Here is a 27529-nt window from a genome sequence, read left to right on the forward strand (position 1 = left end):
CAAATTCATCTTAATCATCTATCTCGAGAAGCTTTTCTTCAGTTGAAATTTCATAGGTGATTTCAGAAGTCCATTTTTCCCACTGTGCAGCTAGGAGTTTAAGGTGAGAAAAATAGTATAGGGTTTCAAACATGTTTGGAATTTAACCAAAGTGATGACATGTCATGTTGCTTATAGATGAGTAAAATCGACTTGACTTGTCATCCAACAATGAGGAGAAAGATAATCTGCTCCAGAAAACCAAAAAAAGAATTTAAACATGGAGAAAAACAGAGACAAGACGGTTGGACACTCTAATCAAGAGTCAGGCAGATTAGGGACCTTCTGAAGATGAACAACATGAACCAACATGGATTGGGAAATAGATGGTACTTCAAAGTAAAACAGAACAAAACTCAATCCCTGGAGATCAGTTTTGCTCAAAGTACAGCCCTTACCACCGGCCCCCCTCTTCCCAAGAAGAAAATGCCACAAAACAACTCTTCTATTATCTCATATTACCTTCATGGACAGTGACCACTGTAGTGGCAAAATGTGTTTGACCTAACATATCATTCCTTTTCCATATTTCTCCTGAGAAAATGGACAGAAAACAAGATGTTGCCTTTAAATTGCCCAGTGATAAAAATCACACATGCAAACCATTTCAGTATCATAAGCCTTTCCAGTCAGTCTAGCAAATAATTATAGCTTATTTTCCATTAAGGAATACAGAGTGACAAACAACACTAAAATCATTTCACCATAGTTTTGCTATCCACCAAAGCTCTCGACCTCACGGACCCTGCTCCCCCTCCCCCCCCCCCCCCCCCAACAAAAAAAAAAAAAAAAACCCAATGGCTTATACCAAACATACATGCCCTCTCCTACAGCCCCCACCATGAACAGCCGTCCCCTTCTACCATTCACAACCCAAGGTCCCAAGCCACTCCTCACCAGCCACCAGCCTACAGCCCATGCACCATCATAATCATGCAGTCATATTCCATCGAACACCCTCACAACTTTGCAAGCTTCCCCCATTCCACTTAGTTTTTTATGTTTTTTAACATACTATTTGTTTCTCCATATTTATTTCATTTTTCCAACAGCCATAATTTGATTAGCTGACCCAATAGTTAACTTGCAAACCTGGTGACCTGGCCAAGCCCTCGCTCAGGTCAATGTCCAGTTCAGGTCTAATAACAGTCACCTTGAAAATTCCAGCTCCAAAATCCAAGCATATAAAAAAAACTACCTCATGCAATTCAGATGGAGCTTCGAAAAGAAGAAAAGTCTTTAAAAAAATTTTGATTCTCCCGATAGGCCACAATTACCGTGAGCAAACATATTAATGACAAGGATAACCAATTGCGTAAGAAAACTACATAAACAATGTAGTTAGAGAAGCTGCACTAGCTTGGGAAAAAAAGTCTTGAGACCTTTATTGGTTACAACAATATTCTGTTTAATAAACTCAATTATGTATTTAGTGCAAAAGCTTACTACTCATACAAGCTACTAGATCAATGAATTTATTCTAGTACTTAGATAAAGGATAACAAGTCTCATGATTTTGTTTGAAATCAAGAGATAATATCAAGCTTAGCCAAACCAAACTGTCCAGGAACCAAGATAGCTCAAGCTCCCAAAATGGGATAAGGTCGAAACCAAAGTTTGCAATCTCGATACCAAGCACCATACCAACACATTACCGGTTCGGTATGGTACGGATCGATACGATACGCACCCAATACCAAAACAGCTCTCAAGCCATTTTTCTTACTTTTTATCTCAATATGCTTCAATACACCTTGGTACGAGGCTAGTACCGAACATGAGTTTTGTACCGGTTCAAACCCGATATGGTACGATACACCCCATACCAGGTAGTTCGAGGCGGTATAAAAGTCCATGGTCAAAACAGTTAGAACCTTGCTGAATTGACCGATTCCACCCGATCTCAAACAGTTATAACTTTGGTCGTGCAAGTTGACCCAACCACCTTTTAGTAAAATACCGTGAACCCTAGACCCACACCTCATCTCTAGCTTCACTACAAGCAGCACAACGCTCACTTCCTCCGATTGATCCCCCTCTCTCCGATCTTGATGGCAAGCCGCACCATTCCTATTGCTCTAATTGACCCTTCCAACCAAAATTGATGCTGCCACTACTCCGGCCATCCTTTGCCATCCAATATGAAATCGTGATCCAACCCAATGGCCCCTCCAAATTTGTTCTCCACTCCCTCTAGCCCTCTTCTCCCTCTCAAAAAAAATAAAAAAAAATCAAAAAACAAAACTAGGTTACTAGTACCTCACTACATACCATGCGTCGGGGTATAGTACAGTACCCTACCATGTTGACCCGACCCGATAGTAACTAGCATGTGTCATGGTAGTGATTCGGCCAACCTTGCTAGGTATGATCCATATTTTATCAACTAACTTACCACTGTCTACGCTTTTATTGGTAAACTGATGACAGGAAGATAATTTTATTGCAAATCTAAATTGCCTATTTAAAAAATAGAGATGTCAAGAGTCCTTGGCACCTGCTACACAGCAGGGAGAACATTAGCCACAGCAAGGAATCATAAAAATGCAAATTAAGATGGTAGCTTGCATAAACATTAACCTAACGAAGACCCAAGAAGAGGAAAATATCGGAAAATGCCCAAGGTCTCAAAGGTCATGCCTTTACAAGATAACTAATTACATTGGTTTTAGCAAGTTTCTAAAGCTCATGAAAATCATAAACAGGAAGACAAAGGTAGAGTAGAATAAAGGATCGACATAAAGTGGCTACAGAAAGCATGATATGGTCCTTAACAATAACATACACCACAAACACCCTTTGCTATCTACAAAATATTAATAAGAAGGATTTTGAATTGAAAAAAGGAATAGACCTGTTGAGAGAAACAGGGTGCGATCCTGGAAATTGTGCATTACCCCTTACCTGAAGACCAATAAAAACAGGCACAGAATATGAGATAATCAATCAACATTGATTGTGAAAAGCAAAGTATTAGAAAAACTCAACTCATATGCACCAGTTAGTAGCATGAAATAAAAATATTTTGACAACATTGCAAAAAAAATACTTAATATTGCAGCAAGGTGTACCAATGACAGCATGATTAAAGTTGGTGATATGTAAGGCTACATTTTGCAATGTTCAATTAATATATAATTACTCAGGTAAAAAAATAAATTATGTTTGTATCACAATGTCAAAGTCAGGATCTAGGACCAAACTGACGTGCAACAGTTCACAACTTAAAAATTTTAAAACAATTTGCAAGAAATTGGAGAAGATGGAGATGGAGCTTCACAAATATTGCAAACATCTTGATAGAAAAGCAGAGTACAAAAAAGTTCAGAGTAAACCCAGAATACATTCACAAAAGTCACAAACTATTCTAAGGAAATTAACAAAAAAAATCCAAAATAGTGCATTCTGACATCAATATTAAGCTTGGGAAATCCCGTAAAGGAAAACTTCAAAAAACTTACAGTTACTCAAAGATTCAGACAATTATTTTACTATGGTATATTAAATGGTGAACATAATATACAGATACAGCAATTTTGAATGGATAACTAAATAGAAAAGCATGAATATTGAAAAAGTAGAAGACAGGTAACAGATTTCTTACTGAAGGAGTTAAATCAAGTAACTGGTAACAAATCTGACGCATAGAGTCTTGCTGATCATACGGTATTGCATCCCCCAAAACATCATCATTTGTTATAATTTTGTTTTCCATATGCACCTACCAGTATTATAGGATTCCCAAAGTCAAAAAACTTACCCGAGATAATTAGTAATAGTTAGAATTGTAAGAAGATAAAAGTTAAAACAATCAGAAGCAGGATAAAATAAATGGAAGTCATGAATGTTGTCAGAGTTTATATCAGAATTCTAACGCCTTTCAAACTGTTTTTCAATTGTTATTTTTACAACTGCTGCTATAAAGAAGCCTCAAATCCATGATCTGCCACAACTGTTTTTCCATTCCTTTTCTTCCAACTGCTGGTATAAAGAAGCCTCAAATTCATGATCTACTGTACTGCCCCATACCACTTGGTACGGGGCATGCCATACCATACCAAGTGGAACCGGTACGAAACTCAAATTTGGGTCAATACAGGCCCCATTCAGCCTGATACAGAGGTGTACTGACCCCTACCAAGACGTGTCAAGATGTGTCATGACCTGTATCGACATATACTGAGATAAAATGTAAGAAAAATGGTTAAAATGTTGTTTCGGTACAAGATACATATCGTATTGTACGGTCGTATCATACCAAACCGGTAAGGTACCGGTATGGTACCCGATACCAAGATTGTGGTCCTTGCTCAAATCTAATCTCAGATTTCTTTATAAGCAAGATCACTGCTGTTAAAGTAGTGTTTAAGCAAGGAGAGAAGACGTTGAGAATTGAACAGAATAGGGGAGGAGAATAGAATAAAACGGAAAAAAAGGGAGAAGAAAGAGAAATGTAGCCACTCCTAGTCTCCAAATGAATTTACATACGGATTTCCCAGACACAAACATATCTCTTTTAATAGCCTAGCCTAATCTCCTAGCAAAAACTAATTAAAAGAATAAAAAAACAAAAAAAGACTACATCCCACCCAGGTAATTCTGGTCAGATCCCTTTCTTGGAACCCTGTTATGACTCCTAAAATGCAAAGATATCAGCCAAATCCTTTCAATTTTAAGAGAACCAACAGGCTGTTTTAGTTCCCCGATTTTTGACTCCCACTAGGACTCTTCAAACTAAGTAAACTGACACCCATGGGGTGCCTAATTACAACCTATTTCGACAACAAAAAAAAGACTTCTAAAATGATCCCAAAAATCAGCAAAATAGATTCTATCACTACCTGCAATGCAGGCACTAATCTTAAGTACAGTATTTAATTCTAGACTCCGGTCTCAAGGAAGATAAGAACGCAAGAAACCAGGAAATGCTTTCAATAGATGGAGCATCTGAAGCAGAAGAAAAATAGTATCAAAGAATAAAAAATTTAAATAAAAGAAATTAACCAGTAATCAGAAAAAGTTGCTTGAACATTACTAACTCTTATTCCCTTGCCTTTCTTTCACTTCAAATTGCAATAGCTGATCTAAGCACATTAACAAATGTCACAGTTATATTTCAGCAGTCCACAATTTCCTTCACAACATAGGCAAACCTCCATTATCAGAAAATAAGTAACTTCAGATGAATCAGGAAGGCATGTCACGAAGCTCACCATAAACTGGATAATAGGGAAACAAGAAATAATCATGAAGAGATTTATCATCTCATCACAAATTTTGCACGACCGAAATCTCAAGACTGTGTGGTGATCAATCAGTTCTTTAAGTTAATTCAGTTCCAATTAATGATGTGATACAAAAGAGATCAGGTGTGATCCTGTGCCACAGGAATCAGGGAGCTACGACGAAAGTTTAGATGTTAAAGCTCAACAAATAGAGGCAACAAAGGAAATAAAAACGAATTTAATACGACAATTCTACTTTCTGCGCAACACCTACATTCGAGAAAGTTGCAGGGTCCCCATCATCATCATCATCCTGCACAGCTTCACCATTCAGATCAAGATCAGAAGACCTTTTCCACTCTGGAGTGGGAGGGCAGACCAAATTTTCAGGACTTTCATGGTAAAACAAATACAGGGATTCAATATAATCCTGCTTATAGATCCCTGGAGGACGTGCTTGAGCAAATATATGTAATGCCTGGCCAGTAGAAAATCAAAATACAATGTTGAGGAAAAATAAGAAGCTAACAGGAGACAAACAAGGGGAAAGCTAGGAATATACGAACATACATACATCAGAGACATGCAACAACTGTGTGCGCATGAGGAAATGAATAATCATAAACCCTGTACGATTATGCCCATGAGTACAGTGAACGAGAATATGCTTCTTTGAATGCTTTTGGCGGGACAGAAACTGCATAACCTGAAATAAGAGCATCATGGCAAAATAATTGCATAACCATGGATTAAATTCTTCCAAAAAGGATCTTCAAGAGAAATTTAGCAAAATTAGAAAATATATAATAAGCTCTAAAAAAAAGCAGCTATACAATTATCCATGATAAACAAAATTTAAGATTGCAAAATTTAAAAGCAACAATTTTGATGTATACAGCTCTGAGATAGCATCCAAGAACTGTGAGAACATATATTCACACAAAAATTTAAATACACGATTAAGTTTCTGTTCAAAAGCCAAAATAGTTGCTGGATTTAGTTATGTTATCCAAGTCGAACAACCATTTAGCATAAATCATGAAACGTGTGTGGATGCCCACAATCTTAAGGCCCGCCAATATTCAAAAACCATCATTTAAAATCCCCAAGGAAAAAACCATTCATTGAACCCAAACTTCTTGGGAAGAAAGTATGCAGCTGAGCTCTCTGATAATGAAGTTGAAGTTTGCAGTGGGCTCGAAAGTTGTTATCTAATTCTGAATTGTGCTTTCTCCCTTCCTTTTGCTTGGAAGCTTCTGTCTCAGTAGATATAAGAGTGGTGGATCTCTTCTCAATATTCGCATATCACAGTCACGGGCACTTCAGATCTTGAGATGTCTTGTTTTGTTAGCTATAGTCATGTATTAGGTTTTGTCTGGCCTTCTTCTTTCTTCCAGTACTTGGTTAAACTCCATTCTCATATGACTAATGTTCTGTTGTAAGCAGTTAGTAGGTTTCCATGAACAGATCCCATTATCTGGAGACATAAACAGATAAAACCATTTGACAATATGCAAATTTTATGATTTTTAAGATTAGACCTATTTGGTTCCCACTGCATTATTTAGTTTTCGAACTATGCATAGTTTATAATTCATGAAACTTACAGATAAATATAATGGATATTTAACTGGATTAGAAGCTCTATACGCAGTACTCATAAGGAAGTTAAATAGGTAAGCATACACAACCTCACACTTTTAAGTTATATGAGTGTGAGGTTCTTATCATCGATATTGGTTATGGGCATTTCAGATGTCTTGCTTCATTAGCCAGTAATTTCTTAATGAGTTGTGTTCAGCCTTCCTTCTTCCGCCCAATACTTCGTTGGCTTTCTATATCGTCAGTAAATTATCTCCTGACTGATATTGGGTTATAAGCAGTTCTGCAGGTTTTCATGGACAGGTCTCATTGTCTGAAAACATAAAATGAACATTTTTAGTTTAGACCTATTTAGGTTTGACAGGATAATTTATTTCTCAAATAATGCAAGGGTTTTAGCCCATGAAATTACCAAAATTGCATCAGATGTTTGATTGCATCAAAAGTTCTGTAAGCAGTATTGACTGTTCAACAGCACCCAGATGATCTGATCTCACTCTTTCAAGAACAAGTATTTAATTGTAAGGACTTGTTACGGAACAGACAGTAGTGCAAGGAGGCTAAGTTCGTAAATCATTCTGCAAAAGCTACAAAGATAACCTAAACAAAGCTCAAATTAGTAATCAATTAAGATCTGTCATATAACTTCAATAATCTTGTGGGTTTATCATTGAACACATCAGAACACTATAGCATAGATCCACAAATCAAGTATTATGGTAACAGGGGTTAAGATCTCTCTTGAGATCTGCCTTAAGGCTCTACCTCCAAGGCATGTGCCACAACACTGTCCATTGCACCAACACTCCTGAATTTTATTCAATATACCTCATACAGGAGGAGGTCCAGAGCTTTCCGCAAGACTGTTTGTAACACATTCTCACAAAGATGAATATGGTGTGGCTGCAACAGCTGAGGATTCAAACATTGGGAAGGTCAAAGCCCTCAAAAAGAAAAGCTTCTATGCCAAATGGAATCTTGGCATATCCCTGGAAGTCATGTTTCATTAGCTTTCATGGTGGGAGCTTACAGATTTTTGTAGTACTTAGGTTACTTATTCTTAACAAAAACTAGATCAGAAGTGCCATTCACTGGGACATCTGCTATTACATTCTTAAGAAGCCAGGATCAATTCTGTTTTCATTGAGTGATTACTACATACACTATTTTACTGATCCTCTCTATCACAATAGGTCATCAGCTGTTGTATGTCTATGCCAAAAAATTCACTGAGGACTTTGTTTCTTATTTGCACAATACATACACAGAGCATGATTGTTCAGGGGTGATAAATTCCATTATTCTCCATGATATCTAAGCAATAAATAAAAAAGATCCAAGTGATAAGTGGGTTTTAGGCAACAACTTGATCATGTTGTAGCAATGTTTTCAAATCTACACCAGGATGTCCTGTCTCATAACCTAAATAGGAATTTTATTAGTTGCCTTGTGGTGGCTACTGAGATATGTCAGATAGATATATTAGAAAGGTTCATAAATTGATTTTGGAAAATCCAGACAAAGTGGCATTGACTAGACAGGACATAACAACCACTAAAATGGAAACTGCATAGCAGTGACACGATCCAAGAAAAGACTTCAAAGCACCAAGGAAAACTTTATTTCCTAACAGAAGGCAAATCAATATAAAAAAAGATTGTTATCACCAAGGTTTGTCATGCTGGTGCGTACCACCCCATACCAGGCATGCGGGTACTAAACCAAGACTCTATACGAAGTGCGTACAGAACCAAGCTCCATGCCAAACGTATCAACACTGTATCAGCATGGAACGATACAGGGTCCAGAACCGAGATCACCAGGGAAATGATCTATGCAAAGAAAATTTTCATATGGAAACATTAGGAGGCCTATCTTCAAAATGATTATTAGAGCGAGGCAGGTGATTCAGGAAGGTGCTCTTCAGAAGGCAAAAGAAGCCTTTGCATTGCTAGACTGTTTCTTTGAGTTCAAACATGATGATAAAAGGTCCATACAACATTTGACTTGTTTCCTAGACATAAAACATGGTGCTACAAGGTTCATTATTAATCTAATCAAATTATTAGGTCAAGAATGTCGTGGTTTTCATATTTTGGTTTTGACACGACTTGTAGGGCTTCTTGATCTGGACATGGAAATTTACAAAATTTTAATGAATGAATTAATACATAATACAATTTAATTTGTATGCCACCATTTTCCAACCAAAAGGACTAATCAGCCAACTATTATGACCCATCTCAAAAGTAACTAAAAACATACCCATATCATTATCAAAGATTTAGTTCAAAGCACTAAAGCCAAAACTAGAACTTCTCAGTTTTTCTCCAAATTGATCCAAAGTCTGAACCATTTGGAGTGGAGATTCAGCCTATACTAGCTCGGGCCAAATATAGTAGACATGGTCGATTCCAGGAATCATATTTGCAAGATGGCGTTCCAACATGAAATGATTGGGAAACATTTTGAAGCACTAATATTGGGTGCCAAACAATTTTAGTGAATTACAGGAGGATAATCGTGTATGCATTAGTTATTAAAATACAAAGAGTCGCCATAGTCTCTAGCTGATAACCCTAGTTTATTCCTGGACAAATAAATATTGCAATCCTCCCATGTCAAGATAACTTCATATACTAGTTCATGGTTTTAAATTTAAATTATTGCGATGTTATGGTGGTGTCAATGATAATTTATTTCTTTTGTGGGGTTGCAACTAAATCAAGATGACTAATAATTTGCTTCAAGCAAGTGCCACCAATCATGACAGTTTTTGAGTTACTTTAGCAATGTTGAGAAATGAATTTAAGTAGGTTGTGATAAGAGCCAGACCATGTCAAATTGGATGAGACTAACAAGTGATATATGACAAGGTTGCTTAGGTGTAGAAATCTGCAGTCAAGGTCAAATGAATCAACCAAGGACCCAAGTACCAACCAACATGATCTGTACTTATCATAACAAATCAACTAATGAAGAACCCGCATTTATGACCTCCATATAGGATTTTGGGCAAACCAAGCTAAACCAAGGGTTACCACTCACTATCAAGCAATATGATCTGTACTTATCATAACAAATCAACTAATGAAGAACCCGCATTTCTGACCTCCATATAGGATTTTGGTAAAACCAAGCTAAACCAAGGTTACCACTCAGTATCAAGCAATAACAGGCCTTGCTGACCAGCATGTGATGGTATTGCTGGGTAGCAGTCAGTACTTAGTCAAAAAGCGATTTTGATCCTTTTTTCCGTTTTCTTTCCATTTCACACACTTCTCTTCATGTCAAGCAGGAGAAAGAGAATAAGGGAGGGGAGGGAACTCTTGCTTCAATCTGATGGATTCAATGAAGTTTTGGTTGGATTGAAACCTAGAAACACAACCCACAAGCTAAGAAACTCTCTTTAATCACTCTTTTTTAGAGTCTTCCATAAAAGAAGGTCAAATAACACCAGATGCAAAAAGGCAAAATTGTCAAATTTTGTCCATTCAGGTCTATTTTCAGATATCTTGTAGGTTGCGCATCAACCTCAAACATTGCATATGTGCTTATTCTACTGTATTTTCTGTTTTTATATTAATTTTGTGTAAAATAATTATTCAAAAATAGCCTTAAGTTATTTCTAGCAAAAAATGGTAGCATTTTGCACTATAGATTTGCAGATGCTACCCTAATATTACTCCCATGCTGGGATGAGGTAAAATCATCACCATACATTTTTGTTTTTTTTTTTGTCCAAGTAGAAATTAGATTATAGATTAAGTTGATGTTGATGTTTAGATGTAAAAGTTTGCATCTTTCACTCTTAATAGGAACCATTGCTCCCATTGTTCTGTCAGCACCAATTACTGTGCTGTGTATCAGCATTGTACGTACCGATACCATACAAGACCAATGCCCAGTACACACTGATGTCGATACCAAGATTCTAAACCTTGGTATTGGCCATTCAGGTCAAACTTTATGTTAGCTCTGATTATTAGATTTTGATTGTTCTTCTATATGCAACCAATCCACTTGCAACCATATGATCTCCATCCATTGACAGTTTTCAAATTGAGCTGCCACACTATCTCCAAAGAATCAAGCAAATGGCATCTGCTTCATGTCCACCATCGAAAGTAGGATGCATAAAATAACACAAACTATCTCCAACCAACTAGAGCCTAATCACCACTAGGGTTTGCAACAGGCTGCATCAATCAATCTCTTGAAACAGTATCTTGTACCTTGACCACCCAATGCAACCTGCTGGAGGGTCACAAGCTTATTGACAGACCATATCCTAAACCAAATAGGCAAATACAATTCTGAATCCGAATCAATAAACTGAATCTATTGCAAATTAGTTTTTGACTAATAGCCCGGTGAAGTCACGAATATGTTTGACCTGAAAACTGATCGTATTTAGATTAAGTGTTGATCCGATTCAATAATAGCCAAGTCAGGCCCAACTAAGATAAAATTTAGAATAATATAACTATATAAAATAATATAAATATGCAGCTGATCAACCCCTTGACCACCAACATATCCTCTCTCCTGAACCCCACTTCATCCCAGTTCCCCTTCACCTCCAGTCTGCACCCACCATGTGAAACCTAACAGCTCCTACCCCCACCAGCAATGCCACTGCTCGTGGGTAAGAGAGATACAGTTCCAACAAGGAAAAGTTCCCCACCTCTTTCTAACCACCCTAACCTATCACATCCCACCTCTTTCTAACCATCCTAACCTCTCATATCCTCCACCACCACCCTCCTCCATCCTTCCCATCAATATTTCCACACACTTCCCACACTATCATCCCCCCCCCAAACCAAGAAAAAAATAAAATTCCACCACCACTCTCTTACCCCCTTTCTTAATCCTCCCCCCTGCACTCCCTCCTCCACCTTCCCTGACTACCCTCCTCCACCCCCTTTATCCTCCCACCGCCAACCCACGCCACAACCCTAATGCCTTTTCCTTCTCCACCAACAACCTCAGCATATGCCATTATCCGCCAACAACATGCCTCTCACACCTTCTCAAATAAATAATATAGCTGACCCCCAAGTATTGGATTGAAGGAGGTCATTCAATTGAAAGATTAAATTGCTAGCAAATCCAGATCTGGAGCATATGTTTAACGATGCATTCAATGGTCCCATTAGACAATATCAATGTTTCCTCATTAAAGGATCAGATAAAGATTACTATCAGACTGACCAAAATCAGCTCCGCCCGTAAGCCTGCGCTGCGAGGATAAGAGAAAAAGGTATCAATATCCAACTGGATTTACAGCACATTCCAACCAGCCTAACCCAACAGACAAATCACGTCATCAACAAATCTAACTACTAATACAATCACAAACTAAAACAACGAAAAACAAGATACCCCAAAGTTGTGCTTTTTTGCCTAATTTTACTCCCAAAAATAAATCTTAGCATAGGCTAGAGAAAGTGAGCGGTAGAAGGAAGAAAGCAACCCATCCTTACACATGTCCAACGAGCTTAAAGAGCTTGTTTCAATTTGACACTGACTGGAAATATTTTGTATTACCCTTTCTTTTTCCTTGACTTCTTTTACTTAGAATTGAAGACCGGATCCATAGTAGGGAACAACAATCATTAGAAAAACATAATTCTACATCAGAACAAAAGATCACCAAACACAGTTTTATGATATTATTTTATAATGGCAAATTACTTGAATAGCGTACATGATAAACAGCAATCAGTAGAAATATCTAAGATGGACAATGATCTTAAATATCTATGCACTAGTTAAAAACTGTGTTCATTTGCGTATACTTTTACACATGTATAAAGCAGTTAAAATCGGGCTGTGGTTTAAAAAAAATAAAAGAAGTGTAATAGTGTTATCTTAATATGCTAGTTGATAATCTGAAACTAATATATACAAGCCTCAAATTTTCCCAATCGTTTACACTTCTAGTCCAATAATTTCAGTATCCTTAAAATACCCTCTTAATTTATCCCTATTCGAAATTTATAAAATTCACACTTTCCTATTTTCAAAATGCCTCTTTGTTAACTTATCTGTAAAGTTACACAAAACACTGTTCCATCTCCGATTCTGTTGCTCCTCAAGCATTCCAGTCTCCTTTAGTTATAAGAATTTCATGACCCAGTTGCTCCAAAATCTTTCCTATTATGGACTACTCCAAGTCAAACACCATTTTTTTCCTTATCGAGGATCCCAATTTCACTTCTGTCCTGCTTCTTCCTTCTATGTTGCTATAGGCATGCATATAATTTTTTAAATTTTATTTAGTTTTATTTTTTAGGAGTACATAAAGTCTTCTTATTTCAATAAATAATTTTTTTTGCTAGGCTTAGGTACTAAATTGGTATTTGCCAAATTGCCATTGCAGTATAGTATTATTGTTTCTGATTGTTGTTGTTGTTGTGGTTGTCACTGTTGTCATCATCGCACATGCATGCGCATGTTATAACTAGTATTTTTATAGAACTCTGCATCTTTCCGTACTAGTGTGTATCAGTGTCATGACAAGGAAAACATGCCTGCTCTTATCTGGTACGTGCACAATACACAATATTTAATCATTGCTCCACAACCACAACGAACAGCATAGTGGAAGCTCACATTATGTCCAAGAGAACTGTACTAGCTGTATATTAAACTAAATCCATGCAAATGAAAACCAAATGGGGACCAATATGTCACACATAAAGCATCTAAATTTTCTCAAGTATGTTTTGATTTTGACACCTTGATGTACTTCAAGCAATAGATATGATATTCTATAAAGAAAATGCTAAAATTATATGTTGCTCAAAAGTTCTGAGTGGCACAAGGTATGATACTGAGAAAAGGGATGGGATGCATACTTGGCATTAAGTACCATAACAATATCCATTATCTTAAAACTTTAAATGGTTACCATCTTTATCATCATTAGCCTCTCGACCTTCCAGCTTAACATGACTAATTGGTGACTAATTACATGGGTACGAGAAAAAACAAGTCTAATTACATGACTAATTGGTCACAAGTCTGCCTTCTCAATTTTGATAGTCCAATAATTATCTTCAGTGTGTTATGGCATCAAGCGAATCACCAACTCATTAACAATTGGTTGCTCCTTCCGCTGATGGTAATAAATCTAAAGAAAACATATATCTGTCATGATACAAGCCATAAGATGATTTCATATGTCACAGAATATCTGAACCATTTGTCAATGCTAGTCTGATAACAACGATTAAAGAATGGCATAACATGATGGGGATAATCAGAAAATATGCAAATATTGCTTAAAATATTATAAAGAAACTGATAAATTAGGAAGGGGCATTATAGTAAAACTACCTCATAAACAAATGTGTTTACAGACTCGTTATCTGGTACAGCATCACGTCCCTTACACGGGATCTATAACAGTAGGAGAAGATCAAATTATATAAGACCTGAAAGTTACATAGATGACAACGACAACAGCAATAAAAATAACAACAGTGACAACAAGACAAAAAAGTTTCTCACCTTAACATGCTTTATACCTTGATTTGTCCATTCTGATGGCGAATAATAGCGAGTAGTATTTGTCAAATCAATTACCAACCCAAGCTGGAGAAAGAAACAGAAAAGATCTTAAATAGAAACATCATAGACAACTTCAAAAAAAAAAGAGCATCAGGTATCAAACATAGATGACCTCATAACAGTATTCAACCATAAACTGCAGCTCATAATGCTGCTAAGTGTTCAGAAATATTGAATTGTGTTCTAAACATTGTCAAGGATAGTTCAAGCCTTCAAGGGATAGTGCTTTATACAAGATTAAAAACATGAACAGGTGCTTGCTTAATTTAGTCAAAAAAAAGATCATCCATCAGTACTGGAAGTTCAAGTTCTCTGCTTAATTCAAGTTCTCTGCTCTAAAAACATGTTTCTCTAAAGCATCTTGCGAACTTCAGGGCATTGAGTAGTTCCTAACTGTGACACTTTACCTGTAATTCTGAAACCAAAACAGTTTAAACTTTAAACTGAGATGTTTATCCTAAAAAATATGGATTTTTTAAGGGGTTAAGAGAAAAACTGCTACAGTTGAGATTTGACTACTTGCAAAGCAGTGCTGGGATTTGGAGATTTATGCCGAAACTGTTTTTAAGAATATCTAGTAGGTTTTAGTGTTGGGACTTTAAGAAAATTTTTTTATTAAAGAGAGATTAAGCAGCATTAGAACTCTAAGAAAGGGATTATAATTAAAGAGAGTAAATTTTCTTACAAGCTTGTCACACGAGGAAACCATGGAGCGTGCAAGCAACACATACATAGATATCAAGACAGAAAGGGATGACTAAGCTAAGTCGACTATAATAAGGGATTGCCTAACCTAATGTAGACATAGACAAGATTCCCAATGTAGATCCTACACAAAATAAAACTTTTATTAAATGTTTGCATTAGTTTTAAATTATTAGAAGAATCTAAAGAGTCCTAAGTGTTTATGTTTAAATATTTCAAGAAAATGAAATCGTCTCTTTAGTGCCACTGGCACCTATTTTTGAAAAGATTATGATATAGAAGGTAAAAAGATCCATTAGTACCTACCCATAGAAACAATGCTTAAGGAGATGTGCAACCAGGATAGGTCCATCCAAATCTATCTTGACCCAAACCCAGTCTGATATCCTTTCGGATCAAGACTTTAAACACAAACCCACCCATTGGCCAAATAGGACAAATTAGTTTTGGTACCTAGCAAAATAATTTAGATAGGAGTGACAACTTATGACCTAACCCACCAACCCACTCCACAACTGACCCAATATAAACAAAGCTAGGCATAAGTGAGTCCTGGTCATAAACAGGTCAACCTGCCTTAACTTTTTTGTTAAATGGGTCAAGTACAGGATTAGAGCCCTGATCTATATGACCTGTTTCAACCCATTTAAATTGGGATGGGTTGACACAATTACAACCTTGCCCATTTAAGACTTCTTTAACCCACTCAAATCATTTAAAACCCATTTAAACCATTTCGGAACTGTCTAACGGTTAACCTACTATCACAAACCTAACCCGATCTTACATGCTTATTATATGGTTGGGTTGGGTTGGGTTGGGTTACCTATTTAGTAAATAGGTTGGGTTCAGATTTCTAACCCATTAAATAAACGAGTTAAATTAACAAGTTTTCTATAATATCGATGTCTCAACATGACCCAAACCAGATCCGGCCTAACCCACTGCCACCCCTAATTTTAGATCTGTTGGATCTTTCGAGCTAATCCAGGTCAAACATGATCCAACCCAACCTAATGCATTGGATCCAGGTTTGCTCATGTCTGGGCTCAAATCCAATGCAAAGTACACTGTTCACTCTATGTCTAAACTTTAAAGCAAAATTTCTAATAAGATTGATGACAAGTAGAGAAAACCAAAAAAGGGTGCAGGAGCGGAAGGGTTACACTAATGTTTGCTCAAACAACAGTGCACTTCAATCCTAATCAAGACTTCCACCTTATATGAATAAGGTTAATATGAACCTACAAATCCAACAAAAGTGATATAGAGATTACGAATTTCAAATTCACTCGAATTTTGGTTGAGCTGGATTGAAGCAGGCCAGATTAAGCTGGGTCACTTAATATCAGATCCATTTTGAAGCAATCACGTAGGAGAATACATGAGCCCGACCCAACCTAGTTTTTAAAACAACTCATATTTCAGATATCTAACCAGCCCACGGGTATTAAAAAAATCATGTCCAAGCCTAATCAGGTAAGGACAAAGTCGAGTCATGGGTTCTGTGAGGGCTTGGTCCATTGACCGGCCTGCACACTTATTGGGCTTGGGCCGGCCCGAAGAGGCTAGCCCAGCAGTTGCACGTGCGTCGCAGATGACAAAACGGGAGAGGAGGACTCCGGCTAGGAGTCTCCTTCCTCCCCATTTTTGGTCGCGCTCACGATCGGAAAAGCAGTGGTTCAAGCTAATCCGAACACCGAAAAGCTCGAATTTTTGCCTATTTAAGCTTCCCCATCCTTCCCATTTGAGATCCATCAAAGAATAGGGATAGTTTTTCTCTCTATCTCAAACTTTCGTCTCAAGAGTCTTCCTCCGTTCCGCTGAGAAAGATCGCCGGAGAGCCTCGCCAGACCTAGGTACAGGATGTCCATCTTCTCCACTTCCTTCCTTTGTGTTTTGGGCCTTCATTCCCCCCATGGATTTGAGCCGATAATCGCTGGAGTCTCTTCCGAAACAGAGCACCCCTGTTCCAGTTTCCTCCATGTGATTTGACACCATCGGCCGCCAGGTTTGGCCGGGGTTTGCGGCCACTTGAGGTCGTCATCGGGTGGGCAGTTGGGCCACCACTGCTGCCACCTGTTATCGGTGAGGGGAAGGAAGAAGAGAGACGGAAAGAAGAATTCTTTCCTCTTCTCTCTACTTTCTCTCTCTAGAAGATCTATGGAACTCGGTATCAGATCCTGTCAACCTGAACTACGAACCCAAGTTGATCCCTAAAAAGAAGCCCTAAACTGCCCTGGTGCCCGGGGCGCCTACTAGACCGATCACTCGGCCTTGTCAAGTATCCATGGAACCCACTGATGATAAACTATGTTAAACGACCTTAGCGCTGATCGAGTCCATACCCTATGATTTATTAATCGAATCGCTCAGGCCTGATCCACCCGGAATCGTCGAACGCTATCAGCTAGCTAATCGTCCCTATTTCTTATTATTTTAATTTGATTAAAAATCGTCAAACAGAAATTAATTTCGCTTTTAATGCTTTTAATAGGGTTAACTGAATTGTCTAGTAAAGTTTGATGATCTAAGATGAAAGAGGTAAGTATATCTTACACTCATTATTTTCAAATTATCATATTTTCCATGCATATGATTTCCCAGTGAAAATATCATGTTTTTCTTAAAATTATAGATCGGCATATATATTATGAAAATCATGCTTTATTATGAAAAATAGTTCCATGAATGTTTAAATGAAAATAGGTTTATTATAAAACATGAATCCGATCATACCATTTAGTATTTTTCATCTATTTATATGAATATTTTAAAAAAAAATATAAATTTTCTAAAGGCTGAGAGCCCTAGAATTGGAAAAATCGACACCGTGGAGCTAGCATCCAACGAAAATGACCCTCTGCCAACGGGTTAAAGTTGGTAATGAATACAAATTATGATATTTTCTCGATTACGAAGATGCCACTATCATGGGTTATAGTGACCATGGCACGAATATCTGTGAGGAATATTTTGATCCATGATAGGATTAAATGACGTGAACAATGATTTATGAATTTATTTGCAATATAAACTTGGAACTATATTTATGAGAAATGGATGATTTGTTCATGCATGATTTGCTTTATGACTTGTTTTAATATACTGTACTCTAAAATACTTATTTTGGAATATCTATTATTTTTCTTAAATGATGCATTGACATGGAAAAACTTATGTTTCATCCGATAAAGTAGAGTAAGATTTGCTTACTAAGATATGTCGCTCATATATCTCTATTTTATTTTTCTCTCCAGACGATTAGGGTCGATAGGAATGAAGGATGGTCCAGGCTTGGAGTTCGCATTAGCAAGCTTGGCGATTTTGTAGAAGAATTTTAGTATTTTAAATTGACTATAAATTTGTAGTTCATGATTTTTTGAATGTTGAGGATTACAGGTTTGGTATTTATGTTTGGATTTAGACGCTCTGAACCAGTGTTGGTTGCATTTAATGGATAATGAAATTAGACGTTTATTTATCATATTTTGTTTAAGATAGATTTGAAAGCTCAATATAATGTTGGCTTCGTGTTATCTTGGGTTGTACCCCTCGATAGCACGGCCATGTCATGCTCCAAATTTGGGGCATGATAGGTTCACCCAAGTACTCGAGCCATTTTCAGTCCTATGCTTAAGTCATTGTAGCCATATCAAGATGACTGCCAGTCATGGTACCAATTGCCAAAAGCAGTGGCATTTTTCTAGAAGCGGGAGTTTAACACAAGTATGAATTCTCAGAGCAGGTGCAGTACTACTAGTGGAATGTGAATGTAACGAAGACTCAAACATTTGTCTATTTTGTTTGCTAACAGCATTTCCAGACATCAAGATGAGACTAAAAAACTTGTGCATGAGTATCAGTACCCAAAGAATTCATCTTTTTACTGTAATTTTAAAAAACTCTAATTTGCTTGTTTATTAAAAGTTCCTGGATAGAAAGAATGGTAGGCAAGGTCCATCAATGAAGTCAATGAATTTTCTTTTCTCTATTCATCCCTCGATATCTCTTTCAAATTAACACCACCACCTATCAAATCCCTGTTGCATGGTTTCTGAAAAATACTTGGCATGAACTTTTTGACTATCCTTGTTTACAGGCCTTCTCCTACACTATAGAGCACTTTGTCTAGACTAGAATGCTAAGGTAAATGTAGTAAATCCATGATGGATAAGGATCAGATGCGAATGTATGATGTATATGAGATGCACTAATTGCAGAAATTATGGAAGAGAAATTAAGATGGGCATGTGAATCGAAGATCTGAGCCCTAGTGTGGAGAGGAGCTCAAATTGCTAGAGGGTCAAGATAAGTAAAGAAGCGAACATGGATATAGAATACGGAGAAGGGTCTTGAAAAGGCTGCAATCGAAAAATGAAAATGGGTATAAATGTTACTGAAATAAATAATGACAAATCCATAAATCAATATACCTGGGACTAGCGTTCATGGCTAATGTAATATTTGCACATAAATCATATGAATTAGTGATGTCAACAAATCGACACTTTCCATCAAAATAATTTAAAATCTTCAACCAAAGATCTAGTGTCTCTGTCGTAACCTAATTAGGATAATGGTTATCAATTAATTTTGTAACTACACTTGATGTCTAAATCTTATGAATCAGTTATGCAAAGATCCCAAACTCTTCCCATCTAATAGTCCAAATTTATTTCATCTTCAACCAAAATTCCAGTGTCTTCAGCACCCCCACCCACCCGCATTCACATGCATGCATGCAGACACAGACTTGTACGATGCCTCCCTTATGTTTCTTATTAACACATTTAGCTCTAGCCAACTATGTTGGGCCTAAACTGTAATCAATGAATTAAAATCAAATCTTGTCTAGGTCTAATCCAAGATATGGTAACCCAAATATTCTGACATTCAACTCTCAGTTCACAAATACAGGATAATTGACAAGAGAGCAAATACATTATGTTCTAGGATGACAGCCAAAAAATCATTTTAAATTGTCAGTTCATAAGTTAAAAGATCCTTTCAAAAAGGTTAAAATTCATAGTCCAAACAAACTCAAGAACATCAATAACAAAGGATAAAGAACAATCTTATAAACTTCCCAATCACCAAAAAATTAAGTAGATAAGTATAACAATTATATAAACAGCATTTCCAAAATTATATGGTATACTTACTTCCCGACCCGCTCTTCTGTGTTTATTAATCACTTGTCTCGAAGAATATCTTTTGCCGGGCACCACAGAGTCATTATATGTCTCATCTAGAGGAACTTTAGAAGGAATAATATAACCTATGCACTGACCATATGAGGGGCAATCCAACCAACCTATAATATCGACAATGAACAAAACTCTTGTAAACAACATGGACTAGCATGTTCTTCATAGAAGTGCATATAACCAAAGTAATAACTTTCTAACCAATAAGAAAGCAATGAATGATATAAACTAAAATTATATACAAAAAAAAGAGCAATAAGCATCAAGAATAAAATGAAAGGACAAAGTAAAGCAAGCGTCCAGTATACAAAATCTAGAAAGTAACACTATCCAGATCAAAGGCAACAGAAAAATTGGAAGCCAAGATGAAGAGAAACATCTTAATGAAAAACACCAGATAGAACAAGTAAAACAAATTCCCTAAATTTATTGCCCAAAAGAAATGCAAACATTCTATAATATCTGAATTCCAAAAGACTTTTTCTAATCAAAATTTGTAGCAAGCAATGCTAAAAAAATCAACATTCAAAATTTAAGGAGATAATCATGTCTCACAAAAAAGTTGATTTTTAATGCTTCACTGCACAAATTTGCTCAACTGAAGTTCGAGTACATGCAGAAGACAAAAATAAGGCTTCAAAAAATATTCGCATGTGATGCTTGTTCCCACAATTTTTAAGGTTACAATTTTGGTTTCTAAGGATGTCTTAAGACAACCTTAGGCCAAAACATTTAAATGATTAGTTTTAGACTGGCTGTGGTGGAAATGAGATTAAGCCGAAAAATCAACTGATAAAGTTGACAGCAAAATAATATCAGAAAGCAAAAATAAAGAAAAAATTTTAATGTGCAAAACAAATGATTTTAGATAGCTCAAGTGAACTCCAGTTATTGTCCAAGTTCATCACCCAAACAATCAACAAGGTAAGTGACTTAGTATTGCACCATTCGATCATTCTTCGGTTCATCTATCATCTACAATATTCATATTTGAACTATTTTCAGAAAAAAATAGTGCATTAGAATGCCCTAACATAAATATGGTGAACACCTTGTAAGAAAACTCATTAGCAAATAATATAGCATTTTCCAAGATGTATCCACCAACTTCATTTATAAACTTAACTTTTTTTGGTTCACTTGCACCCATGTGTTGTTCATCAAAAAAAAAAGCGAAAGTAATACTTGTTATGCATGCAAATATGAATATGTTCATTCGCATGCTAGAATATTCGATCATCCTTCAGTTCATCTATCATCTACAAAATTCATACTTGTACTATTTTCAGAAAAAATAGTGTATTAGAATGCCCCAACATAAATATGGTGAACATTTTGTATGAGTATTAGCAAATAGTATAGCACTTCCAAGATGTATCTACCAACATCATTTCTAAACTTGATACAAGTTGTTTCTTGTTCACTTGCACCCATCTGTTGTTCATTTTAAAAAAACGAAAAATAATACCTGTTATACATGCATATATGAATATGTTCATTTGCATGATAGAATATATGCATATTCATATGTCAACATAAATACATATCTGCATGAATATAGATAAGGATCCATATATAATAAATGAAGGCATACCTGTATGCATATATGAAAACTAGAATGTGGCATGATCGCACGTATTTTTTATTTTTAATAAAAAAATAAAACTTGTATAAAGAGCCACTAAATGCTAGAGAAAGAATTAGAATCTTTGACCCTGCGGGCTAAAGCCATTAGGAGATGAGAAAACACACAGGATGGGAAAAGTGGGTTAGAGAAATGAGGACAGTCAGCCATGCCTCATTCATGGACACATTCAAGGAGTTGGCATTATATAGTAGAATAGATAATACACACATATAGACTTGCCAAAATATGTGCATTTATACAATGATTTAAGAGGAAACCTACTACGCATTTAGATATTTCAATTGACCAGGTTCGTCCTCAATTCTGTGTTTTTCCTTAGAAAAAAGATCACCAATAAGTCTCAGCTTTTTGAAGAAATTAGCTAGTTGGCATGCTTAATATATATATTCAAACTTTAAAGCGCTTCAATGTGATCCCACACTATCAGTTCTCTGTATCATGTTCATTAACAACTACAACATCAGGATCATGAAACTTTGGTTCTACGATCCATAACTAAGTTGTCCCACTCTGAGATACGGGGCTGAAGTCGGCAGCCCTCGCCGACTTCAGCCCCGATTCGATTCGGGAGGAACCGGAACAGAGGATCGCGATTGCGATCCTCTCCGGCTCCTCCGGGGGACAAACGGGGCAAGGGCGCCGCGGGTATCCCGCGGCACCCCTCCCAGTCCATCCACGGCCAATTCACGGCCGCGGATCTCGCTTGACCGCCGCGAAAATCCCGCCGGATCCACCACCATCACCACCCGTGCCTTCCCCTGTTTTGGAGATTCGCATCCCTCGGTTCCGAGCAACGCCGCCACCGCTTGACCGCCGGATCGAGCCTCCCTCGGCCGAGATCCGCCACTTCCGTCGACTGCTGGTAAGCCCTCTTCCCTTTGTGCTCTCCGATCTTAGCCGATGCATGCTTTCCTCCCTTAGTTTTGGCCCCATGAACCGAGACCATTCTCGGTTGTTTCTTCACGCCGAGAGCCGCAGCGGCCGCCAGCCGCCACCGTGATCGGCTGGCTGTCGATCGGGCGACGGCCCCCAGCCGCCTAGGCCGGCCACCCAGGCCGACCACCCCGCCGTTTCCCCCTTCCTCTCTCGGTTTCCATCTCCCCTGTCCATGGGGAGTTTGGGGGAAGAAGGAGGCCCATCACGGGCCAAACTGGGCCCGTTGGGCCCTGTCCATTTCAGGCCCAACTTAGGCCCAGTCCAGCCCGGTTAGGCCCAGCTGGGCCATACCCTATATGGGCCCAATTTGGGTCTATTTGAAATCCGAACCTGAAATCCAGTTCAACGCCGAACTCGAACCCGAACCCGAACCGGAAACCCAATAGTATTATTTTTGGATTTTCGCTTAGCTCTGAAATTTACGAAGAAATTAATTAAATATTAACAGGTGAACCTGATCCGCCTGCCTGAAGTAGGAATTAAGCGAGAAGAAGTAAGTAACTTAATACTTCAAGTGTGATTTATAAATTATTTGATAAACTGATTAAGTTTTGACATATGTTTTGTATTCAGTAAATTGGGTCAGGCATGTTAAATTTTATTTAAAAATCGTGTTATATGCTCTGAAATCCGTGAAATATGACTGGATAATTTATGAAATCTATTTTTATATATATGCATTCTCAGCATGGCTATGATCTGTTCTGTTCTGGCTCCGCCAATGGAGATTATACGTTGGACCTGTCGACTTGTCATCTGTGAGGAACCGGTTTCGACACCGCGCCACCGGTGATTAGAATAGTAGTTTTTGGACACCGTTTCCACCGGTGACTAACAATAGTGGTTTCTGGCACTCTGTGCAACCCATGCCACTGGGTTACGTGGCCGTAGCCTATCATGTTGAGATTCTGATATCATATTTTGGAAAAATGATAATAAGTTTTGAAAACAGTAAAACGATGTTATTTATGATTTATTCCACTCATCATCCTGTATTTTGATCTGATATGCTCTGACCCCACTTTGGGGTATTTTGTTGCTTACTGGGCTAGTGGCGCTCATTATTTTATTTTCTCTATTTTTCAGATCCAGAGGCTTGATCGCACAAGATTGGGGAGTGCGTTAGATTTTTCGATGATTTTTCAGTTATTGGCATTTTAGTTAGTTTAGTTTGGACATTTGAATTATGTTAGCAAATGTTATTTTGAAACTCTGTAAGACTGCTTCTGAATAAATTTAAATAATTATGTCATCTTTAAATATTTGTGATTGCTTTGATATGATCCGATGCCTTGCACGCCTGTGCGGCCTGCCGTGCGGACGTGCGGTGTCTGCCGCGCCTCGAGCTCGGGGCGTGACACCCACAATGAGTTGACAGCTAGAAAGAAATTATTAAGGAACTTTTTAGGTTATTCCATTTTTTTAATAGTCTTTACAAAGACATAATTAATTTATCTATAGTCCGCTTGCATACTTGTCTTCCTGGAGAACACTACTGGACTTGATATTGGACTCAAATGTTGTTCCCCTTGAAGCAATTTATTACCTTTGCGCGCAACTCGCCTTAAATGTGGTTTTCTAACCCTAGATTCCATAAGCGAATAGGACTTGTCTTTTGCACCATCACCACAAAGGTAGGCGTCTTAGTCTTCTTTATTCAATTGATTGTATTTCTATCAAACAAAAAAACAGCAGCAATAGTAGTTAGCAGTGCCATCTCCAATGAATTCCTTCAAAGTAAAGATGACAGCACAAAGAAAAGCAAGCAATAGCAATGTAAGTCCAGCATTAAGCAAGTATGAGGATGAAACACATACCTCGAGGGACTTCCTTGACTCTTCCATAGGATCTTCCACTTCTATTTTGAGGCATGAAATCACTTCTCAATGGTTGTGAAAATCGCTTTATGCCTTCATCTTGGCTTTCTCTTTTCAGCCTTCGTTTCCTTTCTTCTCGTTCCTATTAACACACAGCAGAAAGAAATGCATACATTCACACATAAAGGTATGTATGTAGTCGATGAAATCTACCACTAATACAACTAAAAACCAATATTAACAAGAACTATAAAGCATCAAACTTAGAAGAAGATGAATTACAACTAAAAGAGGTAAAATGAGGTGAACTTAGGAATATCGTCCCAAGAGTTGTTCACAATCTCAAAAGGTTCAGAATATACCCAAGAACAAAAAGTCTATAATACATGAGAGAGTATATGCTTGAAAAAAGAGGCATGCATAGCAGTAAATTGGATATAAGCTCTTTCTCTGAAATGGTCGCCAACTTGATATCATGTTAGAGATGATTTACTGATGTAGCCAGTTATCTTGCATAAAGAGCATTGCATACCCTGCGCATGGTTGCCACAGCAGACTCTGCACGCTCTTCATGTATGATTTCACCCTCAACCTGCTCTCCATAAGGCTCATCATCTTCTTCAGGTATAGGGGATGCATTTAAGTCCATCGAAAGGATCATTCAACATCCACCAGTGCATAAACCTTATGGTCCCTTGGTGAAAACAAAGAACACATTTTAGCTGAAGGCCAACTGAGAAGTAACAAAAAAAACTGAATACAAGTCCAAATGTACGATCATTAACAATTGAAAGTACATAAATAAATGACAAGACATAAAACTAGCAAGGCAATGGCAAGCATCCGCACGAAAGAAGTAATAACATATCCCTAGCAAAACACAGTCCATGATCAAAACTCTCAACAAGAAGAAGGTAATCAAGAATGCATTACCTTTGATTATTCTTGCACTTTCTTTGATTTTCTCTCTTGAACATTTTTCAGATGGTGCAACTTAATAACTATAAACTTAAAATAAGAATAAAAAGAAGAAGAAGATTGTTTTTCCCTCTTAAACATTTTTCACATGGTGCAACTTAATAAATACAAATTTAAAAGAAGAAGTTGGTTATGAGTCCAACACAGTTTGCATGACGCTGGAGAGTCAAAGATTTGATAATTTATCAAGTGCATTCATTGTGTAATTTTAACACCAAAGATGATATATTTATTCACGTTGCCTTGAGTTTCCCAATTATATAAGATCAGAAATTATATAAGAAAAGTTAACAAATCGGAGTAACATATGTACAAAACCCTCAAAACGTGTTGCAAGTGAAGACTGTAAGTAACTGGATAGTAACAGACGATAGAAGTTCATCCTCAGATCAAAGAAAAAGACACAGCGGAAGGACTCAAAGAGATTAAAGCGGTCATGGAAAAGCAAAGACTTTTCCATAAAGCAGCAATCAAAAGAAAACATGCTCTGTAAAATCTGAAAACTTCATGACTTTTTCAAAATTGGTAGAAGAATTGCGAATCATTCTTGAAATTTCAAGAAAGCAAGCTGATTCCCCCCTAGAGGTCCAAGACCAACACATACAACATACTTCAATCACATACATGTTATCAAAAGAAGGATGCAGAGATCATGGTCCCAGAAAAATTCAAGAAACCACAAGAATCGCACGATGAATTCGTCTTAATGTCAGCAGGTTAATTCCCACTCTGATTACACGTTATCAAAACAAAAATCAAGAAATGTTCTTGAATTTTTAACGGCAGTGTGCCAATTTCCCGTAAAGATTCAAGACGAGCCCATATTACATCGAGACAAGAAAAACGAGAATGGAAAAATCAACAAATTCGAAGAAGACAAAAAAGGCCGTAGCAGCAGAAGAAAAGGAGGCGTCGTTTTCTTACTCGCAGAGGCCGAGCGATAGCAGCAGCAACCACCGCAGTGGCCGCTTCCGGTTGGCTGCTGTCTGCTGTAAACAATCGAGCAAAAAAAAAGGGAAACAAAGAGGAGGAAGGAAGAAGAGGACGAAGATGGAGGAGAAGATGATAAAAATTATCAAAAAAAAGAGAGAAAAGAAATGGAAAACCTACCGGCCACCGCGTGCCGACGCCGGCGGCTATGGCTGCCGTCGAGTGTTACCGCTTTTTTTTTTTTTCTTTTGCCTTCTCTCGCTCCCTTTCCTCTTCTTCTCACGCTCTTCTACTCGCTTTACCTCGCTCTCAAGATTTGGGGCCTAGGGCACGGGGGATGGGCTTGGGAGGTTTAAAAAGACATCGTGCCCGACACGGAATGATGTGAAGCTTACGCCCGTCCCGCTTTATACGCTGACCCGAACCTGATCGGCCGTTTCTAATCTTGATGCCTGCCCACACCCGTTCTCCGCTCGCCCGACCCGGGCCGACCGTCGTTAGAAAGATTAAAAAAAAAAAATTAATGTATATCCCACTAAATATTTAAAAATAATTATATATTTTTTAAAAAAAATATTTATAATTTTCAATTCCTATCTAAATTTTAATTTAGTACAACCAAACCATTAAGTTTTTAAGTTCTTTTAATCCTCTCTTCAACCGGGAAGTCACAAATACTTTTTCTTGACAAGATTTATATTAAATTGTGGCACCTGCAATGCACGTGGCCTAAGGAAAATATGGATCTAAAGAGAAAAAAATATAGACAATTACATATGCTTCGTATGTGGTTCAAGGAGAAGGAGAGAGAAAATTACATATTTTTTCTCAAAAATTAAATCCTAAAAGCTATATAAG

At 37.4% G+C, this 27529-nt stretch overlaps 1 protein-coding gene across 8 annotated transcripts in view; it reads right to left on the reverse strand.

The window, feature by feature from the left end:
• The window catches only part of LOC103705692 (uncharacterized), a 43558-nt gene extending 16505 nt beyond the window's left edge, over positions 1-27053 (reverse strand). The window contains exons 1-11 of one of the 8 annotated variants that reach the window (XM_008789506.5): positions 26852-27045; positions 26666-26727; positions 25296-25457; positions 24764-24905; positions 20318-20469; positions 14388-14471; positions 14214-14276; positions 5839-5970; positions 5539-5742; positions 3644-3760; positions 2894-2943 (exon numbers count right to left, since the gene is read on the reverse strand). In XM_008789506.5, the coding sequence (XP_008787728.1) occupies positions 2894-2943; positions 3644-3760; positions 5539-5742; positions 5839-5970; positions 14214-14276; positions 14388-14471; positions 20318-20469; positions 24764-24905; positions 25296-25424 (1073 nt within the window). In that variant the 5' untranslated portion in view covers positions 25425-25457; positions 26666-26727; positions 26852-27045. Of the gene's footprint in view, positions 1-2893; positions 2944-3643; positions 3761-5538; positions 5743-5838; positions 5971-14213; positions 14277-14387; positions 14472-20317; positions 20470-24763; positions 24906-25295; positions 25458-26665; positions 26794-26851 lie in introns of those variants that run through there. The other 7 variants (XM_026804109.3, XM_008789505.5, XM_008789507.5 and 4 more) reach the window with 7 other exon arrangements.
• Between the last annotated feature and the right edge of the window lie 476 nt (positions 27054-27529).

The sequence above is a fragment of the Phoenix dactylifera genome, chromosome 12, assembly GCF_051530095.1.
Source record: "Phoenix dactylifera cultivar Ajwa chromosome 12, Ajwa_hap1_PhDact_Kaust_v1.1, whole genome shotgun sequence".
Lineage (NCBI taxonomy): Eukaryota > Viridiplantae > Streptophyta > Magnoliopsida > Arecales > Arecaceae > Phoenix > Phoenix dactylifera.